Source organism: Haliaeetus albicilla, chromosome 13 (genome assembly GCF_947461875.1).
Source record: "Haliaeetus albicilla chromosome 13, bHalAlb1.1, whole genome shotgun sequence".
Lineage (NCBI taxonomy): Eukaryota > Metazoa > Chordata > Aves > Accipitriformes > Accipitridae > Haliaeetus > Haliaeetus albicilla.
The window spans coordinates 22,305,598-22,327,327 of record NC_091495.1 but is presented as its reverse complement, the minus strand read 5'-3'; the positions used below and the strand labels follow the sequence as shown (position 1 = coordinate 22,327,327).

General features: G+C 55.0%; 1 protein-coding gene across 2 annotated transcripts in view; it reads left to right on the top strand.

Annotated features, from left to right (window-relative positions):
* Positions 1 to 19,798, top strand: part of TMEM63B (transmembrane protein 63B) — a 48,431-nt gene extending 28,633 nt beyond the window's left edge. Inside the window, exons 2-24 of one of the 2 annotated variants that reach the window (XM_069800419.1) lie at positions 615 to 813; positions 1,503 to 1,582; positions 3,402 to 3,440; positions 7,082 to 7,172; positions 7,959 to 7,996; positions 8,764 to 8,906; positions 9,177 to 9,228; positions 9,517 to 9,625; positions 10,158 to 10,228; positions 11,072 to 11,152; positions 11,284 to 11,407; positions 11,497 to 11,630; positions 11,777 to 11,914; positions 12,192 to 12,345; positions 12,614 to 12,720; positions 13,519 to 13,605; positions 14,977 to 15,042; positions 15,183 to 15,345; positions 15,499 to 15,604; positions 15,762 to 15,929; positions 16,070 to 16,185; positions 16,420 to 16,500; positions 17,279 to 19,798. In XM_069800419.1, the coding sequence (XP_069656520.1) occupies positions 637 to 813; positions 1,503 to 1,582; positions 3,402 to 3,440; positions 7,082 to 7,172; positions 7,959 to 7,996; positions 8,764 to 8,906; positions 9,177 to 9,228; positions 9,517 to 9,625; positions 10,158 to 10,228; positions 11,072 to 11,152; positions 11,284 to 11,407; positions 11,497 to 11,630; positions 11,777 to 11,914; positions 12,192 to 12,345; positions 12,614 to 12,720; positions 13,519 to 13,605; positions 14,977 to 15,042; positions 15,183 to 15,345; positions 15,499 to 15,604; positions 15,762 to 15,929; positions 16,070 to 16,185; positions 16,420 to 16,500; positions 17,279 to 17,443 (2,490 nt within the window). In that variant the 5' untranslated portion in view covers positions 615 to 636 and the 3' untranslated portion in view covers positions 17,444 to 19,798. The remainder of the gene's footprint in view (positions 1 to 614; positions 814 to 1,502; positions 1,583 to 3,401; positions 3,441 to 7,081; positions 7,173 to 7,958; positions 7,997 to 8,763; positions 8,907 to 9,176; positions 9,229 to 9,516; positions 9,626 to 10,157; positions 10,229 to 11,071; positions 11,153 to 11,283; positions 11,408 to 11,496; positions 11,631 to 11,776; positions 11,915 to 12,191; positions 12,346 to 12,613; positions 12,721 to 13,518; positions 13,606 to 14,976; positions 15,043 to 15,182; positions 15,346 to 15,498; positions 15,605 to 15,761; positions 15,930 to 16,069; positions 16,186 to 16,419; positions 16,501 to 17,278) is intronic. The other variant, XM_069800420.1, reaches the window with a different exon arrangement.
* The last annotated feature ends 1,932 nt before the right edge of the window (positions 19,799 to 21,730 follow it).

The following is a 21,730-nucleotide window of genomic DNA, read 5'->3' as shown; positions in this document are numbered from 1 at the left end:
TGTGTGGTTGCATCTAAATGCATCCAAGTCAGAGGAAGGAAGGAAAACAAGCAGGGGGTGTAACTGGCCCCTGATGGGTGCCCTGGGGGCTGAGGCCTGCAGTGAGCCGAGTGTGGTGATTCAGCTTAATAAAGCTAATGGCATGCAGCCAGGTAAAGGAAACTGTGGGATCATGATGCAGCAACTGTCCCATAGCAGTTTGCTTCCATCATCCAGACGTGACTTCATGCCCCCACCACCCCACCCTTTCATTTTTTCCTGTGCCTAAACATTCTCCCTGCTGAGGGGAAGGGGCTGAGACACTGCGTCCTCAGGAAGAGGAGTAGTCCTTGAGAAGGAGGTGCACCTAAGTGGCGTGAGAGTGGGGGAACAAGGAAGGGAGCTCTGGGACTGTGTGTGGTGGGACCACAGCTGCTGAAGCACCCAGACTCTTCCAGTACCCCTCAAACTTAGCAGGCTTCTCCAGATGACCTTGTCCCTGGACACTGGTTCCCAGGGAAATCCTGTAGCATAGAGGAGCCTGAGCCAGCAGGCAAGGTTGACCCCTAACTTCAACAGGGCTACACTGTCATCCAGCTGGTGTGTGTCTAACCATGCCTTTCTCCTTTCCCCAGGGAAGACGATGAAGCTGTAGAGATGCTTCCCTACGTGATTGCCACCCTGGGCTCAGCAGGGGCCTCCTGCAAAGCCTCCACGTGCAACAACAGCACCAAGGACTACTGCTACAGTGCCCGCATTCGCAGCACTGTGCTGCAGGGGCTGCCCTTTGGTGGGGTGCCCACTGTCCTAGCCCTCGACTTTATGTGCTTTCTTGTAAGTCTACCTATTGTTGGTTCAGCACCTTCTCCCCTAATTAGCCATGAAGGGAGGACTGTGGTTGGAGTTAAGGGCTTGGAGTTGGAGTTAAATGCCATCCCAGACTTTGCTGCTGGCTGACTTTATGGTCCTGATCGTGTCCCTTAGCCACTATTGACTTAATTCCAATACCACTGCACTGAGCCCGTGGAAGGGTGTTGCAAATTTTCCTAAGGACATGGGTCAGGTTAGGTCCGTTCTGCATCCCAAAACTCCCACTTACGGTGCCGAGTCCCTGCAGCTTTACCCACCCGAAGGCCTTGCTTGTTCCTCCTTAGGAACTGCAGGACCGCAGATGCTGTAGCTGTAATCTCGCCTCCTTGGGACCTGAGGGCCTTTTGATCTTGTAGTTAACTTAGCTACTGTGTGTTGCATCCTGGACCTCTGCCTCCCACAGCCATCCAGATAGTCTGATTTTAACAGCCCTGGATCAAGATGGGTAGTTGATCCAACTAGTCCGATAGTCATCCAGATAGTCTGATTTTAACAGCCCTGGAGAACTTCTGCTGTCCCATGGCCTCAGTGTGCCATTAGCTGAGCAGTCCTGTCCCCTCCTACCCTCCCTCTTCCTGTGGCTCTGCACGCAGAGAGCAAGGACAGAGCTGGACAATGCCTCATCTCACAGCTGCTCCTTTGCTCTCTTCCAGGCACTGTTGTTTGTCTTTTCAATTTTGCGTAAAGTTGCTTGGGACTACGGACGCCTGGCCCTGGTGACTGATGCTGACAGGTAAGCATAGGAGAGGGACAGGAAAACAAGACATGAGTGGTATCCTTCTTTGCTGCAGGGCAGAAGGGATAAACCCCCTTCTGTGTGCCAGAGGCGGCTGGGGAGGAGATGCAAGCGTGCCAGTTGTATCCCCTGAGCTCCAGGCACAGGAAAAATCCTCACTTACCAGCTTTTTTGTTACAGCATCCTTCTCCCAACACAGGGAGTGGTCCCCGCTGGCTCCATATCACTTTTGGTCCCTATAGTGACAGAGGTGTGCAGGGGTCCTTACAGAGGAACAGCAGATGGAGGGTCAAGAGAGGAAAAGAGGTCACAGCAAGGGTGAGGACTGCCACAGTGAAGGCTTTGTTAAGCTCTGAAGGTGTCTTTGTGGCTCTACTGGATGCAGTTCTTGTTAAGAGCACTTAAAAGTGGTAGGCTGTGTTTCCAGGTGCAGTACTGCTGTGCTAATGTGAGTTTAGCTCACATCCCAAGTACTGATGAGTTGGTCTGGGTATGGATCTTTCCTGCCCAATGCTTTTGTGGGCTACGGTGTCTGTTGGCAAAGCCGGGGCCCACTGGGAATGGCAGCTCCACAGCAGTGTGATGCTATTCTCATTTTTGCTGTCAGCAGAAGGTAGGACAAAGATTATTTTCTTCCAGTGCCAAACAAGGAACTCTCCTTGATTAAGCTAGAGGGGTTGTGCAGGTAGTCTGCCTCTCTCCAGGGGTGGTTTGCTGTGCCCTTGGTGCTTTGTTGTGTGCTGGAGGCAAAGTGTGGCTTCTGAAGGCTGACTGTGGTAGGTGGTTCTTCTCCTTGATCAGCTCCACAAGTTTATTGTGCCCAAAGGCTTGGATGGGACTGAACTCTAGCCTCTTTGGCTCCTTTGGCGATACAGATTCAAGTAAGCTTCTCTTGAGCACTCTGTGCATGACAGTGGAAAGAGTAAGAGTTGTTTACTTCCAGCACTGAAACAGGAAATCTTCTGGTTTAGAGAAGCGGTCCTGGATAGCGTTAGATAAGCAGCTGTGTCCCTGTGGCTCCTCCGCTCCTCCTTTCTTGGCCTGGCTGGGGAAATGAGCAATGCAGGGGCATTGGGGGAAAGTGAGAAGGGAATAGCCATGAGACCTCACTAGGGAGAGGGCAGCAGCTCCTCAGGGTTAAGCTATCTGGACCTAAGCGTGGGCTGGTAGCCACAGGGGCTGCACAGCTCTGGCCTTCAGTGGGGAGAGAGGGCTGGCCCTTCTTAGAGGTGATGCTTGAGCACCCTGCGTATGAGGGAGTGGGAGCAGTGGCTGTTAGGCAGAAAGGCAGAGGGGTGTCAGCTTTTTGGTGGGGGAGAGCCGGTAAGCATGGGGAGAGGGACAGCATGGCTGCAGATCACCAGGACCAGGATCCCAGGGAGGGGCACCTGCTGCTTGGCCTATCCATGGGGTGGGATGCAAGTGTGTTGGCTGCCTGGGTGGGGAGGAGAGGCATAGAAAGGGAGGTCAGGTGGCAGCTGGGCCAGCCCCGGCAGGCTGTCCTGCCTGACCCCATCCCTCAGGAGCTCCCTGGGACACCCATGGTGTGGAGCCAGGCCACCTTCCTTATAAAGTCAGCTTCCCTTTAGCTGGCAACAAAGCACTCTGCCCCTGGGCCAGCAGGGGCTCTGGGATGTTGTGGCTTGGGACAGCACTGGGCTCTGGAAGGAAGATCTTCTCCAGCCTGACCATTGGCAGGTTTTTCTTCCTCAGGACAGTGTGGAGCCCTGTTGGGTGCGTAGCTCTCTGAGACAGAGGAGACCCATCACCTGCTCCCATGGTTGTAACCTCTCCTTTTGTGTTTCTGTGCCCCCAGGCGCCGACGCTGGCAGACGGAGCGAGAGGAGCGGGAATAGTATGTCGTTTTTTCAGGGTCTTGTTTTCTTCTCTCTTTCTTGCTTGCACTCTCTCTCTTTCTCCTTTTCTCTTACAGTTTTCTGTCTTGCTTCTTAACTAATCTAAGTGGCTGGGAGTCTGGGCTTGGACTTGTGCCTCTCGGTGGATTTGTGCTCTTCTCTTTCCCTCCACTTTGTGTCAGCCACTACCACAGCTGGATGCACCCTCGTTTTCCCCTAGTAGCCCTTAAATGCTCCCTGAGGGCAGCAGTGCCAAGGAGCTCCCAATCCCACCTGAGGCAGAGGGTGCCACATCACATACCCTACTCTACCTGCCCGTGTCCAGCTATTCTGCCTTATAATGGAGAAAGTAAACCTGGTTGCCTGAGCCCACAGCAGGCTTGGGTCACCCAGGTGCAGGGGAGCCTCCTTTGCCTGGTCCTTCTCATGCCAGGGTGCCATGAGGGCTGCTTTCATGACAGCTGCAAGGGCAGGCGGGTGCACAGAGAGGATCTGACAGGGAGTTGCAAGACTTCTCTTCTTCCTTTACCCATGAGGCTGCTGGGACCACGACAAGTGTTGGCCCTTGTCCCTTGCCACCTACCCCCAGCTGGCAGCATGCCCAGCAAGGCAGCACCTTTGTCCTTTCTCTCTCCCCCTGCAGAAGCAAACTTCCTGCCTCAGTGCTGCTGAGAGCATCCTCTGGCACCTTGGCCTGGTGTTTCCCATTAAGCACTGCCATGGACCTCTCCCTCCCTGCTCTTTCCTCTTTCTTGCTGCTTTTATGCCTAAGAAAAGAGCATCCCTTATGCCTTGCTGACTGGCTGGGTAGTACACACTGTAGAGGTGATCAGCTGGCAGTGCAGAGCCTGTGATGGTTGCTCCAGCCAGACTGACACATGTCTGAGGCCAGGGCAGCAAACTGCAGCCTCACTTTTCATACTCCATCACTTGCAAAGCGGGGCCTGCCACTGTTACTGCCTTCAGAGCGTGCAGGGATGCTCCTATTTTTGTAGTTGCTCCTTGCCTCCGAAGGAGCAGAGCAGAGAGAGTTGTGAAAACAGAGGTGGCGGTAGCTGTGGTACATGGCACAGAGGGGACCCCTCACTCATGCTTGGGTGCTTCACTAGTAGCTGGCCCTGTTCCAGGTGTGTCTGGCAGCTTTTCACTGCTAACACCTTGCAGGGGTAGTAAGGCAGAGGTAGCAGAGCTGTTGTGCTCTGAGGGTTTTAAGGGGGGGCCTCCTCAGTTATCCTCACAAGTGCTTGTCTTTCTCCAGGGGGCTGTTCTTTCCTGCTCACATTTTTCATCTGAGCTTGCCGGAGCTCTCTGCTGACACCTGCACCCCTGCCCTGCACCCAAACCTACTGCTTGAGCTGGGACAGTGTTGGTAGCCAGAAACTTTCAAAAGCCTGTGGAGCTCAGCGAGGAAACATTGTCCTGGCTGTGCTCCTCCAAGGCTGGTGGCACCTTCCCATCCCAGCTGTTCTTTGTGCTGGGGTGCAGTGGCAGGTGGTGGGTTAGGGACATGTGTATTCCATCTGGTGCTCCAAGCCCTTGAATGTGCAGCATCACTCTTAGTGTGGGAGGACATCCTCCTCTGATGTGTCCCTTTGCCTGAGAACCAGCAAGTGCCCTTGTCCTGCCTCTTGCCAGGGCTTGCAGTAGCGATCAGCACTCTTAATTGGTGACTCAGTCTGCACCAGGAGGTCATGGCAACCTACCTGCACCTCTGTGTTTAAGGGCAGTGAACGCAGAGCCCTGTGGGGCTTGCCACCCACACAGCCACTGCCTGCCTTGCACTGCAGCAAGCCCTTTCCACGGCATGCCTGGCCTCCCCTCCTGGAGCCTGTGATTCCCTTGGCCTGAGGCTAGCCGTGCCTCAGACCCCATCCTTCTCCTTCCCTGGCAGGACCAGCACCAAACCTGGGGCAGTGGGCAGGGTCCCACCTTAATCTTCTTGCAGATTAGGGCAGCCTTGCCTCCACCTACTTGCTTTGTTAGTGCTTTGCTTTAAAAAGTCTCCAGCTAGGTGCAGGTACCATTGGAGCTCCCTTTCCAGCTTTCCATCTTTGGCAAGGTTTGGCCTCCTCTGTCTTCTCAGCGCTGCCAATCATCTTAGCTCTGCATCCTCCTGAATGGAGCTGAGTTAGCCTGGTCATCTCATAACATGGCACTCTTCTCAGTTGTTTCTTCCAGTGCTGTTTTTGCTCTGCCCTCTGCTTTTCCAGTACCGAGGAGCCAAAAGCACACCATGTCATTGTGCTGGTCTCTCCCTGGGGCTGTGGACAGCAGAAATTCACCCTTGCTCCCTGTGCCCACCTGCAAGGCCTCTGGGATTTTAAAGGGCTGAAGGTCCAAGAGCTTGGTTGAAGCTCCCTCTGTCCCTCCAGCAGAGCAGGGTGTTGGGCTGTGCAGTCGCAAGGCTGCACACCACTGTCTAATCTGCACTGCTGTAGTCCCATGACCTTCAGCTAATCTCCTTTCCCCTCTCTTTGTTACTTCCAGTTAGGGACTCAGCAGGTGCTGCTCTGCTCTGAGAGAGGCCACGTGTCCCATCCTCTTTCCTTTAGCAGGGTCATAAGGGTCTTTGCTTGTTCTCCTTCCCATAGTGTCATCCACTTTGTCTTTAGCACTTGTCTCTCAGCTGCTTCTTCTCCAGGTTCTTGCCCATCTGATCCACCTTGAGCCTGTACTGGTTACAGGGAGACCATGTTTTCATCTGGTTTTTTTTTCCTTTGCTTCTAGCCTTCAGATCAGCCATACTTCTTGCACCTCCAAGGTCCCAGCCTGCTGTTGCTATCTTGCAAGTGCTATTTAATTTAGGTCTCAGGACCATTTTCTTGTCTCCTTTGCCAGCTGCCCTCCACCCCCATTTGTAGTGGGAGCTGTTGTCTGCCTTGAATGCTTCTGCTGCAGGTTCTTCGTCTAGGTCCCTGCCTGTGCCTGGAGTAAAGTGGCCTGGGATATTCACCTCTCTTGCATTCCTGTCCTTTAGCCTGTGGTCACTCACTTCTAGCTATTTGCCCTGCTCCTGCTGGAGGGATTTCCAGGCAGGAGGCCCAGCTGAGGCTGGCTCCAGGCAGCACAGCTGCTGGGACTCAGCCGTGTTCCTCCTCCTCCTGGCTTCCCCTGCACTGAAGCACTAAGGGTGGGGAGGGCTGGTGTAGTGGGATACAGCCCACCAGACTCCCAGCCTTCCTCTTCCCTAAGGCAAGCAAGGCCCTCCAGGACAGAGCCGCTGCCAGCACCTCTCCGGAGTGCCGGGGCTGCCGCCTTGTGGCTGCACCAGAGCCAGAGGGGCTGCAGCACCCTCTGGTTCCCACCTCCTCTCCTCTGTCTAAACCCTGTGCTAAACAGACCTCACCTCTCCTCTATGGCAGCAGCCGCCAGCCCCTCCTTGCAGGGGCTGCTACATAACACAGGTGCCTCTCAGAAGGTGCTGAGCAAGTAGCGTCCACGGGGGCTGCTGGGCACAGGGTGCTGTCTGAGGAGGGGTCTCTGCGTACTGCTACCTCTGCTCTCTGATCTTGCCTCTCTGTCTGACCTGGGGCAAACTGACCTGAACTAATCTCTGATCTTCTGGGTGCCCTTGGTTCCTAGCAAGGCTGCCTCCTCACATCTTCTAACTTTCTCCCTTACCTCCTGCTTGTCATTTTAGCGTAGCCTCTGCCCTGCACTCTGACAACCATGACCGCTACGAGCGCCTCACCTCCGTCTCCAGCTCTGTGGACTTCGACCAGAGGGACAATGTGAGTAACAGCTAGAGTCAAACACCTTGCCTTTGCGTCACCAGGAGCCCACAGCTTGTCTGAACCAAGGGCTTTTCAGAAGGAATGCTGTTTGCCCATCCCTGGGCCTTAGGTCCCACACATTGTAGAGCTAAAGGAGATATAATTATGTGGCTTCTAGACATGTGGTTAAATAAGTAGTCTGTACATCTCTGTGGCTTAATGGACATCTGTCCAACCTATAATCTCAGCATTACAAACAATACTTGCCAGCTCCTCCTCACACCTTTATCTCCACTGCTGTTTTCCTCTCTAAAAGGGAGACAGAGTTCAGTAGGATCACAGGGTCTGATGGGCGGGTGGTGAAGCTCCCAGGAAATATTCTTCCCCCAGGTGTCCTTTGAGGAGCACTGGCTTGGCCCAGCTTTCCTTCCCAGTCCCTACAGAGCTCCTGTTGTCCAGGATGATGGCTAAAGTACCTGTGTGGTGAATTTTCTGGGTGTCCCTAGGCTGTGGAGCGCTTCCATGCTAGCCAGGAGCCCGCAGGATGCCTGGGAGGTTGAGCTGGTACGGGACAGCCACATGGCAGAGTCCAGCCTGTGTTGTGCCTCATGGAGTAGCACTGTCATCTCCTTCACCTTGGCCCATCTGTAGCTCTGCATGTCTGGGTGCTCATGGTCTGTCCCCCCCAAGCCAAGTCTGTGGAGATGCAAGGACACCAGCCTGGTCCCCTTAGCCTTTGAAGACAAAAGCAGGGATAAGGGAACATGGAATGATGTGAGACCCTCCTGTCTTCTTTCTGCACAGGGTTTCTGCTCCTGGCTGACAGCCATCTTCAGGATAAAGTAAGTGCCCAAGGACCTGCATGGGGGAACCACATGGGGAAGAAGGAGAGGCAGTGCAGGGTGTTCAGACACCCAGTGCAGTACAGCTGTGTGAAGCTGCAGCCCCTTCTCTGAAGAACACAAGCAAAGTGTGTCCTCTGGAGAGGACAAGCAAAGATGGGACTAGATGAGGAGTCTTAAAGCCAAAACTAAGGTCACACAGTGAGTCTCTGACAGAGGAGGGCACCCAGCCCAGGTTTCCCCTGCCTCAGTCCCATCTCAAAAACACTGTCCACTGCTCTGCAGAGATGTTCCTCTCCCTGGGACTCTTGATAGGGGCACTGCTGTCTGAGGAATGGCACAGAGGGGACTGGAGGATGCAGGAAGACACCCCAGCCTGATGAAGCTCAGGAGTAGTCTCCTAAGCACTTCTTGGCTTCAGAATGCTGCGGTATAGTGTCAGCCATCCTGTATTTCAGCAGGGGAGGCAAGGCCTACCAGAATGGTGTGAGGTGGGGTTTGCGTTTATCCAGCTACCTGTCCTGGGGGGCAGAGGGCAGGAGTGTGGAGAGTGGGGCTGCAGTAAGCATTGCATGGGGAGGTTTCTGCCCAGGCTGGTTCAAGGCTGGGTGCTGGGCTCCCTACCCCAGGGCCTGGCCATGGGTCCGGAGGGCAGAACCAGGGGTGCTGTGTGGGCTCAAACCACAAGGGCAGCCATGACCCTGTGCTTTTTTCTAGCACTTGAGGGAATGTAGAAGATTGCCTGATGGCCTTTCTCTCCCCGGCAGGGATGATGAGATTCGGGACAAGTGCGGGGGTGATGCGGTGCACTACCTGTCCTTCCAGAGGCACATCATCGGGCTGCTGGTGGCTGTGGGTGTGCTCTCTGTGGGCATCGTGCTACCTGTCAACTTCTCAGGGGACCTACTAGGTGAGAGCAGGGAGCCTTTGGCTGGGCAGGGGGAGCTGCTTTCAACACCATGTGCCAGACCACTGGGGAGCAGTGGAAGGCAGGACAGGACTCACACAGACAAACCCTGACTGCTGTCCCACTTTAAGCGTGGCGCATCCAGAGGGTCATCCTGGGCAGCTTGGGTTTTGGGGTGTCCTGCAGGTGAGATTCCTGCCATAGCCCACCCCAGTGGTGCTCTGTGCCACTCATTATGACTGAATGTGCTTGTGTCTGCCTCTTTCTCCCTAGAAAACAATGCCTACAGCTTTGGGAGGACAACTATCGCTAACCTGAATTCTGGGTATGTGTGGGCAGTGGTGGGATGGATAATTGAGGCCCTTAAGGGTATTTTGTAAATGTCCACTTGCTGCAGAGCATCACCTCCTTGAAGGTTGCGTTTCTGCTCTTGCTGTGAGGCTACTGTCCCTGCTCCAATTTCCAGGCTGAGCTCCTGGAAGTTGGCTGTAGGGCATGTGGGTGCCATGCCAGTTACTCTGCTCATGGCCCCAGTGTCTTGAGGGCCTAACTAGCCATACACAGACTTGTAGTGGCAACCTTGCATTGGCCTTTGTGGTCTCTCTTGTGACAGGAATAACCTGCTGTGGCTGCACACATCTTTTGCCTTTCTGTACCTGCTGCTGACAGTGTACAGCATGCGCCGTCACACCTCCAAGATGCGCTACAAAGAGGATGACTTGGTGAGCAGGATCTGGCCACTCTCCCAGGCACATTTTCCCATGCCCTTCTGTCAAGTCAGGTGGCCTTGGAGAGAATGCAGAGCACCCCACTTCCCACAGCAATTTGGGGCTGTCTTGTTTTGGCTGTTCTTTTATTCTGCCTGGCCAAAGGCAGATCTCCAGAGCAGCAGCAGCCCTGACTGCCTGTGGGGAAAAGAGGCCTGCACTGGGTCAGCGTGTAGGGGGGGACCCCATGCCTTCCTCGGGTTGCTCCAGCTGCTTTTGCCTTCTTGGTTTCTTAAGGGTACCCCCTGTTTCTGTTCAGGCAGCTGCAGTATAAGTCCCTAGCCTGTCAGTCTGCAGCGCACGAGGATGCAGGATGCCAACAGCTAGTGAAAGCATAGGAGAGGGGGAGCCTTGGGTACTAGAAGTGATGGGGCTGCCCTTTCCCATCGCTGACTCAGGCCTTGGGGGGGGGGGGGGTTGCTACAATCCAGTCTTCCACACTATCCACACCTACTTGCCCTCCCCTTTTTTTCTTCCTTCTTTCCAGGTTAAGCGAACTCTCTTCATCAATGGGATCTCAAAATATGCTGAGCCAGAGAAGATCAAGAAGCATTTTGAGTGAGTCTCACTGTGACCCTAATTAAAGGCTGCTCTGTAACGGGGATGTTTTTATTGAGGTAGTACTCGTGTTACCTGGAACAGCAATAATACATTGAGAGCAGAAAGCCAAGTCAAAATCAGTGAACACTTTTATTTTGGGCATCTCTGTTGTTTTTCTGCACAAATTTTTATCTGAATGTGCAGTGTCCTTGGTTTTGTGGCTTGGGATATGCCCAGCTATCTCTTGCAGAGCCATAGGGGGTCAGCCTAGTAAGTAGTGGACAGGGCATGTCCTGAGATGTAGTCAAGCTCAGAGATGAGATGCAGGCAGGAGGCGCTCAAGCAGTGACTATGAGATGTTGTGCTGCTGCTTCTGCCCTGATCACAGTCCTTGTAGAAAAGTTTTGGGTTTGTTTTGTTTTGTTTTTTAACAAAAAAATGAAATTCCTTTTCCATCAGGACCTCAATGAACACACTGTCAGGGCCACATTTAGAAGCACCATGGGGAGAGGATAAATGCTTTGTACCCTTTGGGAACCCTTCCACCTCTTTCTTACGCCAAGCCCTGTGGCCCATGAAGGCAGAGAGGGGGTGTGAGATCAGAGGGGTGCCTTGCTGCCACAGAGTGAAAGTCCAAAGGAGGGTCCTTGTGCCAGAGCCTGGAGGATGTAGTGTTTGCCCCATGTGTTGCTTCTGCTATAAGGGACAAAGCCTGCAGGGTCCCGTGCTGCCCCCAGCAAGCTCTTACTATGCATCATGATGCTCGGTCCAGGGCAGGAGAGAAGCCCTGGATGTGTGGGGTTTGCTTGAGGGTACAGCCTTTGATGCTGGGTGTGATGAGCTGGTGCTTCCCGTCTGCAGGGAGGCCTACGCCAACTGTACCGTCCTGGAGGCCCGTCCCTGCTATGATGTGGCCCGGCTGATGTTCCTCGACGCAGAGAGGTAACCCCTGGTTTGGGAGAGAAGGCAGGGTGGGCTGATACCACAGGTTCTCCTTCAAGTCTGGTGCCACAGGAGCTTTTCTGAGCCACCCTCTTTTCTTTCCTTCCTTGTCTTCCACTCTCCTGTTTCAGGAAGAAAGCTGAGCGTGGGCGAATCTACTTCACCAACCTGCAGAGCAAAGACAACACTCCATCCATGATCAACCCCAAGCCCTGTGGCCACCTGTGCTGCTGTGTCATCAGGGGCTGCGAGGAGGTGGGGAGAGAGCTGGAGGTGTTAGATGGTGGGGCACATGGGGGCTTGGGTCCCCAGGTCTCTGCTCTGACCCCTGTCCTTCTGCCCAGGTGGAGGCCATCGAGTACTATACCAAGCTGGAGGAGAAGCTCAAAGATGATTACAAGCGGGAGAAGGAGAAGGTGAATGAAAAGCCTCTGGGGATGGCCTTTGTCACCTTCCACAATGAGACCATCACAGCCATGTGAGTGCAAAGGGTCCTGTCCTCCCCAGGAAGGTGACCTGTCCCACCTCTCGCCTAAAATCAGAGGAATGGCAGCGCTAAGGCTTCCCCCCCAGCTTGTCCCTGCCAGCCCTCTGCATCAGCATCTCCCTCTTTCTCTTTTCCAGAATCCTCAAAGACTTCAACGCCTGTAAGTGTCAGGGCTGTGCATGCCGTGGGGAGCCCAGGGCCTCCTCCTGCAGCGAGTCCCTCCACGTCTCCAACTGGACAGTCAGCTATGCCCCTGACCCACAGAACATCTACTGGTGAGCTGCTCTGTGGGGCTCAGCGGGCCCTGCCATGGAAAAGGGGTGCATCCTCGCTGTCTCCCTCCCTATCTGCTCCTCTGGTAACTGAATGAGTTGTTCTTGCTGAAGCCCAGCCTGGCTGAGCTAGAAGTCTGATCTGACTTGGAAGGCAAAAGCCTCGGGCTGGCGCCCTAAGTGCTGTTCACACCGGCTGGGCTGTGGTGTGGATGTGAGGGCCTAGATCTGCCCTTCTCTCCCATGCAGCCATCCTGATGCCTTCCTTCCCTCCTCCCAGGGAACACCTCTCCATCCGGGGCTTCATCTGGTGGATCCGCTGCCTCGTGATCAATGTGGTCCTCTTCATCCTCCTCTTCTTCCTCACCACCCCTGCTATCATCATCACCACTATGGACAAGTTCAATGTCACTAAGCCTGTGGAGTACCTCAATGTAAGGCCTTTGGAGACAGCTGCAGGATGGGTAGCATAGGAACCACCCCAAGGCACAACAGCCCCTGCGAGGGAGGGGATAGGGAGAGAGATTGTCAGTGTTCCCCAGGTCCTGTTAGCCTGGCCCTGAGGGAGGTGCTGAGCCTGGCCAGGGTCCAGTGGCAGCTGCAGTGCTGGGGACTCGGCGTCAGCAAAGGCAGCTCTACCTGTGGCTGGCGCAAGAGCTCCCGCACTGTGTAACATGCAGTCTCTTCTCTGTCTTGTTGCAGAACCCCATCATCACCCAGTTCTTCCCCACCCTGCTGCTGTGGTGCTTCTCTGCTCTGCTGCCCACCATTGTGTATTACTCTGCCTTCTTTGAAGCGCACTGGACCAGGTAAGGAGAGCCAGCACCTGTTCTTAGTTGTACCAGCGTGCTGCTTGGCCACTAGACACTTCTCACTGATGTGAAGCTCCTGACTGGATTCTTCTGCTTGAACTTCTGTCTTCCACTCTAAGCATGGTGTTATGTTGCGCCTCTTGGACACCTGGGGTCTGCTGCAGACAGCTGTTCTGCCAATCCTTAGCTGTTGTGCAGCATGGTTGTCTGAGCAGAGCTTGATGTAGGTCTACAAGAAGAGGAAAGCTGGGAGGAGTTGGGGCTGGTCACTGTGAGAAATGCTAGTAGTGAGGGAAGTCTTGTCTCAGGTGAGCGGGCAGGGGTGGCGTGCCTGTTCTCGTGTGTAAGTCATAGCTTTTTCCAAGGGAAACTAGCCTTAGCTGCTATGACTTCTGGCCACAGGGAAGGTATCTGAAGTGCAGAGCACTAGAAATGTGCTGCTTGTGAGGTACATTCCCCACAGGACGTGCAGTGTAAGCTTTATTTTCTGCTCTATGTTGAAAAGACTGGTGGGGAGGTTGTCACCAGCTCCGAGGACTGCGGGTCAGGAGAGATTATTGCAGCGTCCTATAAAGATACAAGGGCTGGGAGGGCCTGTGAGACAAGGGGGGAGGAACTGGGACTCAAGAAGAGACCTCAGACACACTGGAGGGGAAAAAGGGCATATTCATGTAGCAGTAGTGGACAGGGTGGGATTCAGATTAGACAATGGGAAGTACTTTCTAATGAGAAAGCGATGGGGGCACCGTTCCTGGGGCGGCAGTGAAAGATTAACAGCCTCCTCTCTGCCCTCAGGTCTGGAGAGAACAGGACGACCATGCACAAGTGTTACACCTTCCTCATCTTCATGGTCTTGCTGCTGCCATCATTGGGCCTGAGCAGGTAGGGGTGGTGGGAAGGGAAAGCAAGTGCAGAGACCTGGAGCATGGGGAGGGTTGAGATGCACCCCTGTTTGTTCTTCTACACTACATCCTTTCCCCACTGCACAAGTGCCCTGGCCACCATCCCATTGGGAAGGTGGCATTTAGTTCTGGTTATGGGGCCAGGCCAGATCATACCTGTCTGGGTTTCTTGGAGCTTATTTGAATCAATCTGCAGATGCATTGACAAGTGCTGTGGTGTTACAAATAATGCAGCAAAAATTGGCACGGTTGATGCATGCATGTGAAAAGTTTGCTCAAGGTCTGCTGGTGAAGGAGGCACTCCCCACCTCTGTACTCAGTGCAGTCTCCAAATTTTGCACAAAACTAGTGAATTCCCCATTTGCAACAGAACTGAGTAGGTTGCACTGCTTGGCTGGGTGGGATAGTTATGTGTAGGCTGCAGCAATACTCGTCTGTTTGGATGCAGGCCCCAAGTTTTCCTGCAGGGGTTATAGAAATGCCCTGTGGCAAACAGCAGTGCATCAGTTGCCAGCCATCAGCATAGGCTCCCAGCACTGAACAGTGGTCAAGTAGGGAAACAGTGTGAGGAAGGAAAAACTGGAGGGTGGGAATGGGATGGGGGGTCCTGGTAGAGATTTACTTACATGTTGTAGGGTGGGGGATATACAGCCCCTCAGTGGTGAAGTCAAGCAGCTCCTGAGAATGGACAAACCCTCTGATAGAAGCAGAATAGTCCTCCATCCTGGTGGGTGACTATAACATTTCCCAGTCAGATTAAAAATGCCTTATTGCGCATAGCCTTACAACCTAGGCAGGTGAATGCTCTCACAAGGTTTGCATTTTGACCAGATACTGTTAAACAGATTGCGCTTCCTTCTGAGGACTCTGTCCCCCTGCTGTTGCCTCTGGAGCTCTGTACTCCACCAGTACCTGAGGTGCCAGAGGATTGGGTGGCTTTATATCAAAAAATCAGAATTGAGAAAAATGGGGGGGGGGGGGTGTCTCCTAAGGGATTTTTTTAATATCTGTGTTGGAGAGTACCTTGTACCTAACTGGTTTCTTCTGTCAAGTCAGCCACCTGTTCCTTGCATGGATGTTGTGCCCAAACAGAGAGCAGAGGAAAATACTGATAGGATCAGGGCAAAGGGAGAAGAACACATGAGAGTGGGAAGCTTTACATTTTGATGCTGCACTGTTTTTCCCAGTGTCTGATTTACATAATTGCTGGTGACACATCCCAAGAGGGAACAAAACAGTGTATGGTCAGAGCTTTGGGTCCTTCTAGAGCAGCTTCCACATGTTTGTATATGCATATCTGTCTATAGCCACTTCTGACTGTTACTCTTCTTCTTGCCCACCTCCTCCACAGCTTGGATGTGTTTTTCCGCTGGTTGTTTGACAAAAAATTCCTCGCTGAAGCTGCTGTGCGATTTGAGTAAGTGGAGTTGGGCAGAAGGGCCTTCTTTGCAATGGGGGGAGGTTCTTGTTGGTACTGGACTGGTATTGAGGGTTCCTGGCTGCTGCCCTGCAAGGGGGGAGCACATCCTGCAGCCTGCTTTTGCTGCGCCTCCTCAGGTGTGTGTTCCTGCCGGACAATGGGGCCTTCTTCGTCAACTATGTCATTGCCTCTGCCTTCATCGGGAATGCCATGGACCTGCTGCGCATCCCCGGCTTGCTAATGTACATGATACGCCTCTGCCTGGCCCGCTCGGCCGCTGAGCGGAGGAATGTCAAACGAGTATGTAGTGGGGCTGAGGGGGTGGGTTGTGGCCTCCACCTGGGGATGGGAGTGCTGTGATGGGGCCCCCAATGCTGTGTGTACAGCTGGGTGTGTTGCACATCCCGCTCAGCTCCCAGGGTCGTGCTGACGGGTCTGTGTTCCCTCTGGCAGCACCAGGCCTATGAGTTCCAGTTTGGGGCTGCTTATGCCTGGATGATGTGCGTCTTCACTGTGGTCATGACATATAGCATCACCTGCCCCATCATTGTCCCTTTTGGTAAGTGATACCCCTCTGCCTCCCTGTGTCAGAGGCTGGGGAGAGCTCGAGGCTGGGAGGCAAGAAGGGTGGCACGGAGGAGATATTCCCTGTCAGTCAGAGGCACTGCGGAAGAAGCTGATTCCCTGCTCTGCTGGCATCCCTCCCTTTCTCCCAGGGCTCATGTACATGCTGCTTAAGCACCTGGTGGACCGATACAACCTGTATTATGCTTACTTGCCTGCGAAACTGGACAAGAAGATCCATTCGGGGGCTGTGAACCAGGTGGTGGCAGCCCCCATCCTCTGCCTCTTCTGGCTTCTCTTCTTCTCCACCATGCGCACAGGTGAGCACTGGGCTGGGATGCCAGCCCCTGGCTTCCTACAGAGCTGCTTCCCTGGCCAGGCTGTGGTCCTGGCAGCCCCCAGCCATGGAGCATGGTCAGGGTCCCTCTGACACCACCACTTTGGTTTTCCTTTGCCCCAGGTTTCCTGGCCCCCACTTCCATGTTCACCTTTGTGGTCCTCGTGATCACCATTGTGATCTGCCTGTGTCACGTCTGCTTCGGGCACTTCAAATACCTCAGCGCTCACAACTACAAGGTGAGGTGGAGTGCTGGGTGGGGGGGTGGGATCCTTCTTCTTGGGAGCACAGCTCAGCAGCGGAACAGTGGGGGCTCTGGGGGGACCCCAGACTGCTCCCCAGCAGAGCCTCTCAACCCTGGTTTCACAGAGGGGACAGTCCCAAAGCTGTCCCTGCTGCCTGTATGCTGCTCCTGTGGTGGGACAGCAAATGTGTTGCCCCAGCAGTCTGTCAGTTTCTCCTTTCCTCTCCAGATTGACCACACGGAGGTGGACACCATAGAAAACAGGCAGAATGGGAGACCTGCCACCAGTCTGCCAGCTCCCAAATCAGCTGTGAGTCCCTTTCCCCGGTTCCATGCCCTGGTGTGCTCCTTACCCAGGTTTGGGAAGGGGGAGGTAACTCCCTGTCCAAGTACCTTGCTCTTCACCTCTCTGAGGCAGCACTGTGCTTTGGGGACTCTCCTGTCCCCTACCCAACATTCTGAGATCCCAGAGTCAGTTTTTTGAACTTCTCCTTGGCTCACTGGCTCATTCCAGCTGCTTCCTTCTACCATGAGATTTTTCTAGTTGGGGTCTGCTTGGGGCTGTTCAGGGAGTACATGCAGAGATGCAGTAAAGTAGAGCCTTCTGCTTCCTCAGGAGAGCAGGGCTGGGGTGTGCACATGTAATCCAGGCTTATTCCCAGTTTCCATGTACCTAAGGGCAGTGGCATCTCTCCAAAAGGAGATTCCCCATAAGGAGGCAGGCACAGCCTCAGAGGGACATGTCCACTGGCAAAAAAGGGAGCACAGTCTTCCATTTCACGTGAGCTCCAAAGAGCTCAGAAGTCCCATGCTTTCCCAGCCCTGGCTCCCTGGGGGTGCTGCCTGTCCCAGGATGCTGGGGTTTGGCACATCCATTGTTGCAGGGCCAAGCCAGCCCCGCTTTTACCCCCTTTCCTGGTACATCCCATGGAGACTGGACCCTTCCTCGCCCTCCCAGCATATCCCCACGCTCAGTCTCTTGCAAGGCGCTTTGCATGTTGTGCTGTGCTGCCATGAGAAGCCCCTGGGCTCATGTGCATTTCTGTTCTTTCCCCACCCCTCGCCCGTCCTGTGCCTGGCCCTGGCAGAAGTACATTGCCCAAGTGCTGCAGGACTCCTCGCCTGAGGGCGAAGCGACAGAGTCAGAGGAGCAGGGGTCGCAGGACGAGGAGCTCATCAACGCAGATGGCATGAACGACACGGATTTCCAGTCATGTGAGGACAGCCTGATAGAGAACGAGATCCACCAGTAGGGACCTCGGAAGGCGGGAGGGGAAGGAGGCCCAGGAGTGAGGCAGGCTGTGCGCATGGAGACCTAGGGAGAGGCACCCAAGGGTGCTGGCCGTTGCCCTTGCCTGCCCATCCCCCAGGGCCGCTGCCTTCAGTGAGGGCAGGGGCCCTGCCACAAGCTCTCCGTTTCCCTGCTGGTCCAGCAGCTCAGCAGGCATGCCTCTTACTAGCTACCTTTAATGTGTCCCCAGACCCCAAAACCCTGGGGGCTGGGGAGGAGGGGGGCTGTGACCCCCATGGTGCTGCTCTGGACCTGCAGGGAGGAGGAAGGCTGGGTGCTTTGTGGGGAGCAAGAGGGCGCAAGGGGAACCTTTGGGGTCTTCTCAGCAGGCCCCTCTGTCCCCTGTCCTCCTGGCGAGAAACACTAATAATTTATTAGATTTACAGGAAGGTGATAAACAAAATGCTTTAGTCAGTGAATTGGAAGCCCCACCTAGGGAGGGGGGTGGCTTTTGTTGCACCTTCTCCCCATGCCTGCCCTTTCTCAACCCCTTGCAGCATCCACTTGGCGTGACATGCCAGGAGCTGGGCCAGGCACCAGGGGCTGGCGAGAGAGACCTCCCCCCCACCCCACCCTGGCAAAGGTGACAGCCTGGCCTTTTGGTCAGGGGTGGCATCAACCTGGGAAGGGGCATGGCGCTGGCATGAGCTGGGCAGCCCCTCACAGGGTGAGGGGTGCTGAGGGCATTTCTCATGGGCAGGAGGGAGGCGCAGGCAGCCTCTCCCCCAGGTCCTGTGCCGTCCTCCCCCAGGGGCACAGTCAGGGGATTGCAGCATCATTTTAAGTGGCATTTTTTTTTTTTTTTGCACATTGTACTCCCCTTTCAAACAAAAGTCAACTTGACCCCCATGTGGTACTGTGACCTGACCCCCTTTGCTGCCCTGTGTCTGCACAGCAGGGTCAGGCCCAGGGATGGGGGTGGCTGTGCTGGAGGTCTCTTGGGTGCTAGGGAGAGGGGAGAAAGGGTACTGGACTGCAGGCCCTTGGCACCCTGCAGGATCAGTGCTGCCCAGTTGCGATGGGGCCCCATGGGCTGCCTTTCTTGAGCTGCTGCGGGATCGTCCCCCAGCTGAGGCAGTCAGGGAGGGAGGGAGCCCTGGGAGAGCAGCCCCTGGAAGCCTTCTCCAAGCAAGCCCACCATCTTCAGGAGCACAGAAGCCTCGTGGAGCTGTGCTGGCTTTCTTCACCTGCCCTGACTGGGTGTAGGCTCCCCCAGCATCACTCAGCCTGAGAGAGGGGGCTGTTCTTCCCCTCCCTCTGCCTTTGCCCCCTCTCTGGTAATAGCAGTGTTCCAGAGGTAGTGAGGGGATAGGTTGGATGGGAGAGGTGGACTGGAGCCCCTGGCATCCACAGGGAGGTCTGACCTTGTTTGAAGGCTTTTTGTGAGGAGGTCTCTGGTCAGGATCAGTTGCCCTCGATTGCTTCCCCCCTGCCCTTGTGTAAAATGTAAAGGAAAATAATAAATCTCCCTGCTATTGAGCTATATTTATTTCCCTCAATTCCTTGCCACCATCCTGTTTGGTGCTCATTGCAGACACTACCACCCTCTCTTTGGCTATCATCTGCAGGTGCTGCTCTGGCTCAGTGGGGCCGTGCCCTCCAGGGTCTGATGGGGCCAGGTGGAAAGGGACAGTCATTTACCTTTTCAATCACCTGTGCTGGCCCTGGAGCTCCAAGCACTTTAATAGACCTGAACAAGTGAAGTGTCAGCCCTGCCCAGCTCCGTTCCAGGGTAGGGTGATCGCATCCCATGGCTTTTCTCTCCCTCACCCCCTATTAAAGGAGGGGAGCCAGAGACACAGAGCAGGTGGGGGGGGGCTGCTCTGAGGATGACATAGCTGACTTTCCTGTACACCTCTCTATAGGAATCCCAGGCCCAGAGGAAAGGGGGGATGGAGGGGAAGAGATGTGGGTCTGATGCATGGGGAGGGCAGGTCACCCCAGCTCCCAGGGCTCAACCAGGGCTGGAGTGCATGTGGGTGCAGAGGGGCATAGTAAGTGTCACCCTGTCCCCTCCAGGGATGGGCTAGAAATTAAATGAGCATGTGAGCTGAGAGCTCCTGGTCCCCTCCCAGGCTGGGGGGGGAGAATGTTGATCCTGCTTCCCTATTCTTGCACCCACCTACTGCCCTTGCCCCCGGTCCAGCAGGCGGGCTGGGATATTCCAGTCTCTGTAGGTACGGCTGTAGCCCAGGACTCTGTGGCTGTCAGGGCTCTGCCCGCGGAGAGCTGTGTGTTCCGAGTGGCACTGTCTGTGTAGAGATGTGTATAATACCCTGTATATATTTGTGTACAAAAGTAAAAAGGAAAAAAAGGAGCTATTGTTCTTGCAGTCTTTTCTTTGTGGAGCGGGTTGGGAGCTGGGACCTGGGAGGAGAGGACCCCAGCTGCAGCAGGGATGCAGGAGCGTGCGTGGTGCAAAAGGAGGAGCAGGGGGTTGTGCGGTCCCCCTGTGTGAGTACAAGCCCTGCCCTGCTGCTGGGAACCCAGCTGTGTCTCACGGGTCCCAGCCCAAGTGGGCTCTCCCTCTGGCTTGCAGAGGCATCGAAAGCTTTGCTGCTAAAAGCGAGTTGGATGGGGAGCTGCATGCACTGAGGCTGGGATGGGGAAAGATGCTTTGGGAATGGTGTGGGAGAAGAGGGGAGGGGAGTTTTACTGGTAGCTTCTGTAGCAGATGTTAGCCCAACCCTATGGTCCCAATAGCAATTTATGTGACTGCTCCTGCCCCCTCCATCCAGGAACCTGTCTCCCAGCCTTGTTTGGGTGGACAGCTAAAAGCCTTTGGGAAAGGGTGAGGGATGCTAGATCCCTGGAGCACAGCTTGGCTGGGAACACTTTCCTGTTGTGTGATGCTGCTTGTAGCTCAGCCATCCTCCAAGCACAGGGGCAGGCAGCAAGCAGCCAGCCCCCAGGACTGCTCCCTGCTGCTCTCTGGTGCAGGCTGGAGCAGGGATGGTTCCCAGGCAGCTGCTGCATGCTCGTTAATTTGTGTACAGTGGCTGTTACTTGGAGGATGGTACAACGGAGAGGGGAGGTATGGGGCAGGCCTCTCAGAGATGGACAAGTGACCCCAGGCTCCCACCTCCGTTCCCACCTTGCTGTGTTCAGGCTCTGTGGCTTCATGTGCCAGCGGCACAGTGTGAGCAGGGGACAAAAAAACTCTCCTTCCCCTGGCAGCCCGCAGCCAGAGGACTGGGAAGAGGCAATGCCTGGGCACAGACAAAGAACCAAAAACTGAGAGAGGAATGGTGTGCACTGCCAAATCCCTGCAGGCATCGCTGCAAAGTGAAGCTTGAGGGAAGAGAACAAGAAACTGCTCCCAAGCACAAGGGGCAGGACATGGGACAGCCTGCAGGACAGGATTATGCAGGAGCTGTCTCCTACCCCAGGAGAGTCAGCTGTGAAAGCAGCTTTAAAGGCCACTGAGGGGTAATGAGGCAAGAGATGAACAGGAGGAGAATGGGATCACAACAAGGATGGGCAGTGTCTGGAGCGGATCTGTGCAGGCAGGATGGTCAGTGGTGGTCAAGGCCAAAGAAAAAGTTGGCAGAGCCATTCAGGCACAAGCTCAAAGCAGGAACAAACCCTGGTGGTGCAGGTCTGTTTGCTCCTTGTCTGAAAGCACGCTGCTGTCTGCAGCTTGGTGCAGAGCTGGCTGGTGACCCCAGCAGGGCCCCCCTTGTTGCTTCCAGCTTGCAGGCAGTGGGGCAGCTGTCTTCTGGCTAAGATGGAGCAGCTGCTGTGGCAACCCAGAGCAAGACACCCCAAAGCCTCCTCTGTGCCAGGGTGGGCAGAACAAGCTGCCTGTGGCAGGCTCTCCTAGGTGGGGATGGGGACAGGGCCAGAGCCAGAGTATTCCTTTGTGGGTGTGGCAGCAGGACCATGCTACAGCTGGTTTTGAGTGTCCTGATTGCCCTTCCCTTGGGCAAGGGACACAGCTCCTAACCCCTTGTGCAACCTGCTCCCTGCTTAGCAAAGATTTGCCTGCCTGGGGTGGGGTGGGATGGGTTAGAAAGTAGGTGCTTTGTGAAGCCTGGGGGAGCAGCTGGGTGCCGGCTCCTTCAGTGAGGCAGTGTGGGCACAGCCTCCCTAGCTGCAGCCAGGCACAAGGGGAGGAGAAGGAGCCCCATGGTTGGTGACACCCATTGGGATCACCATGTTCAGCCCTGGCACCAGAAGGATGGCAGTGCAGAGCTTCTTCCTGGGGCTGGGGCAGGTGGGGCTGGGCCAGGCTGTGCCGAACTGGGCT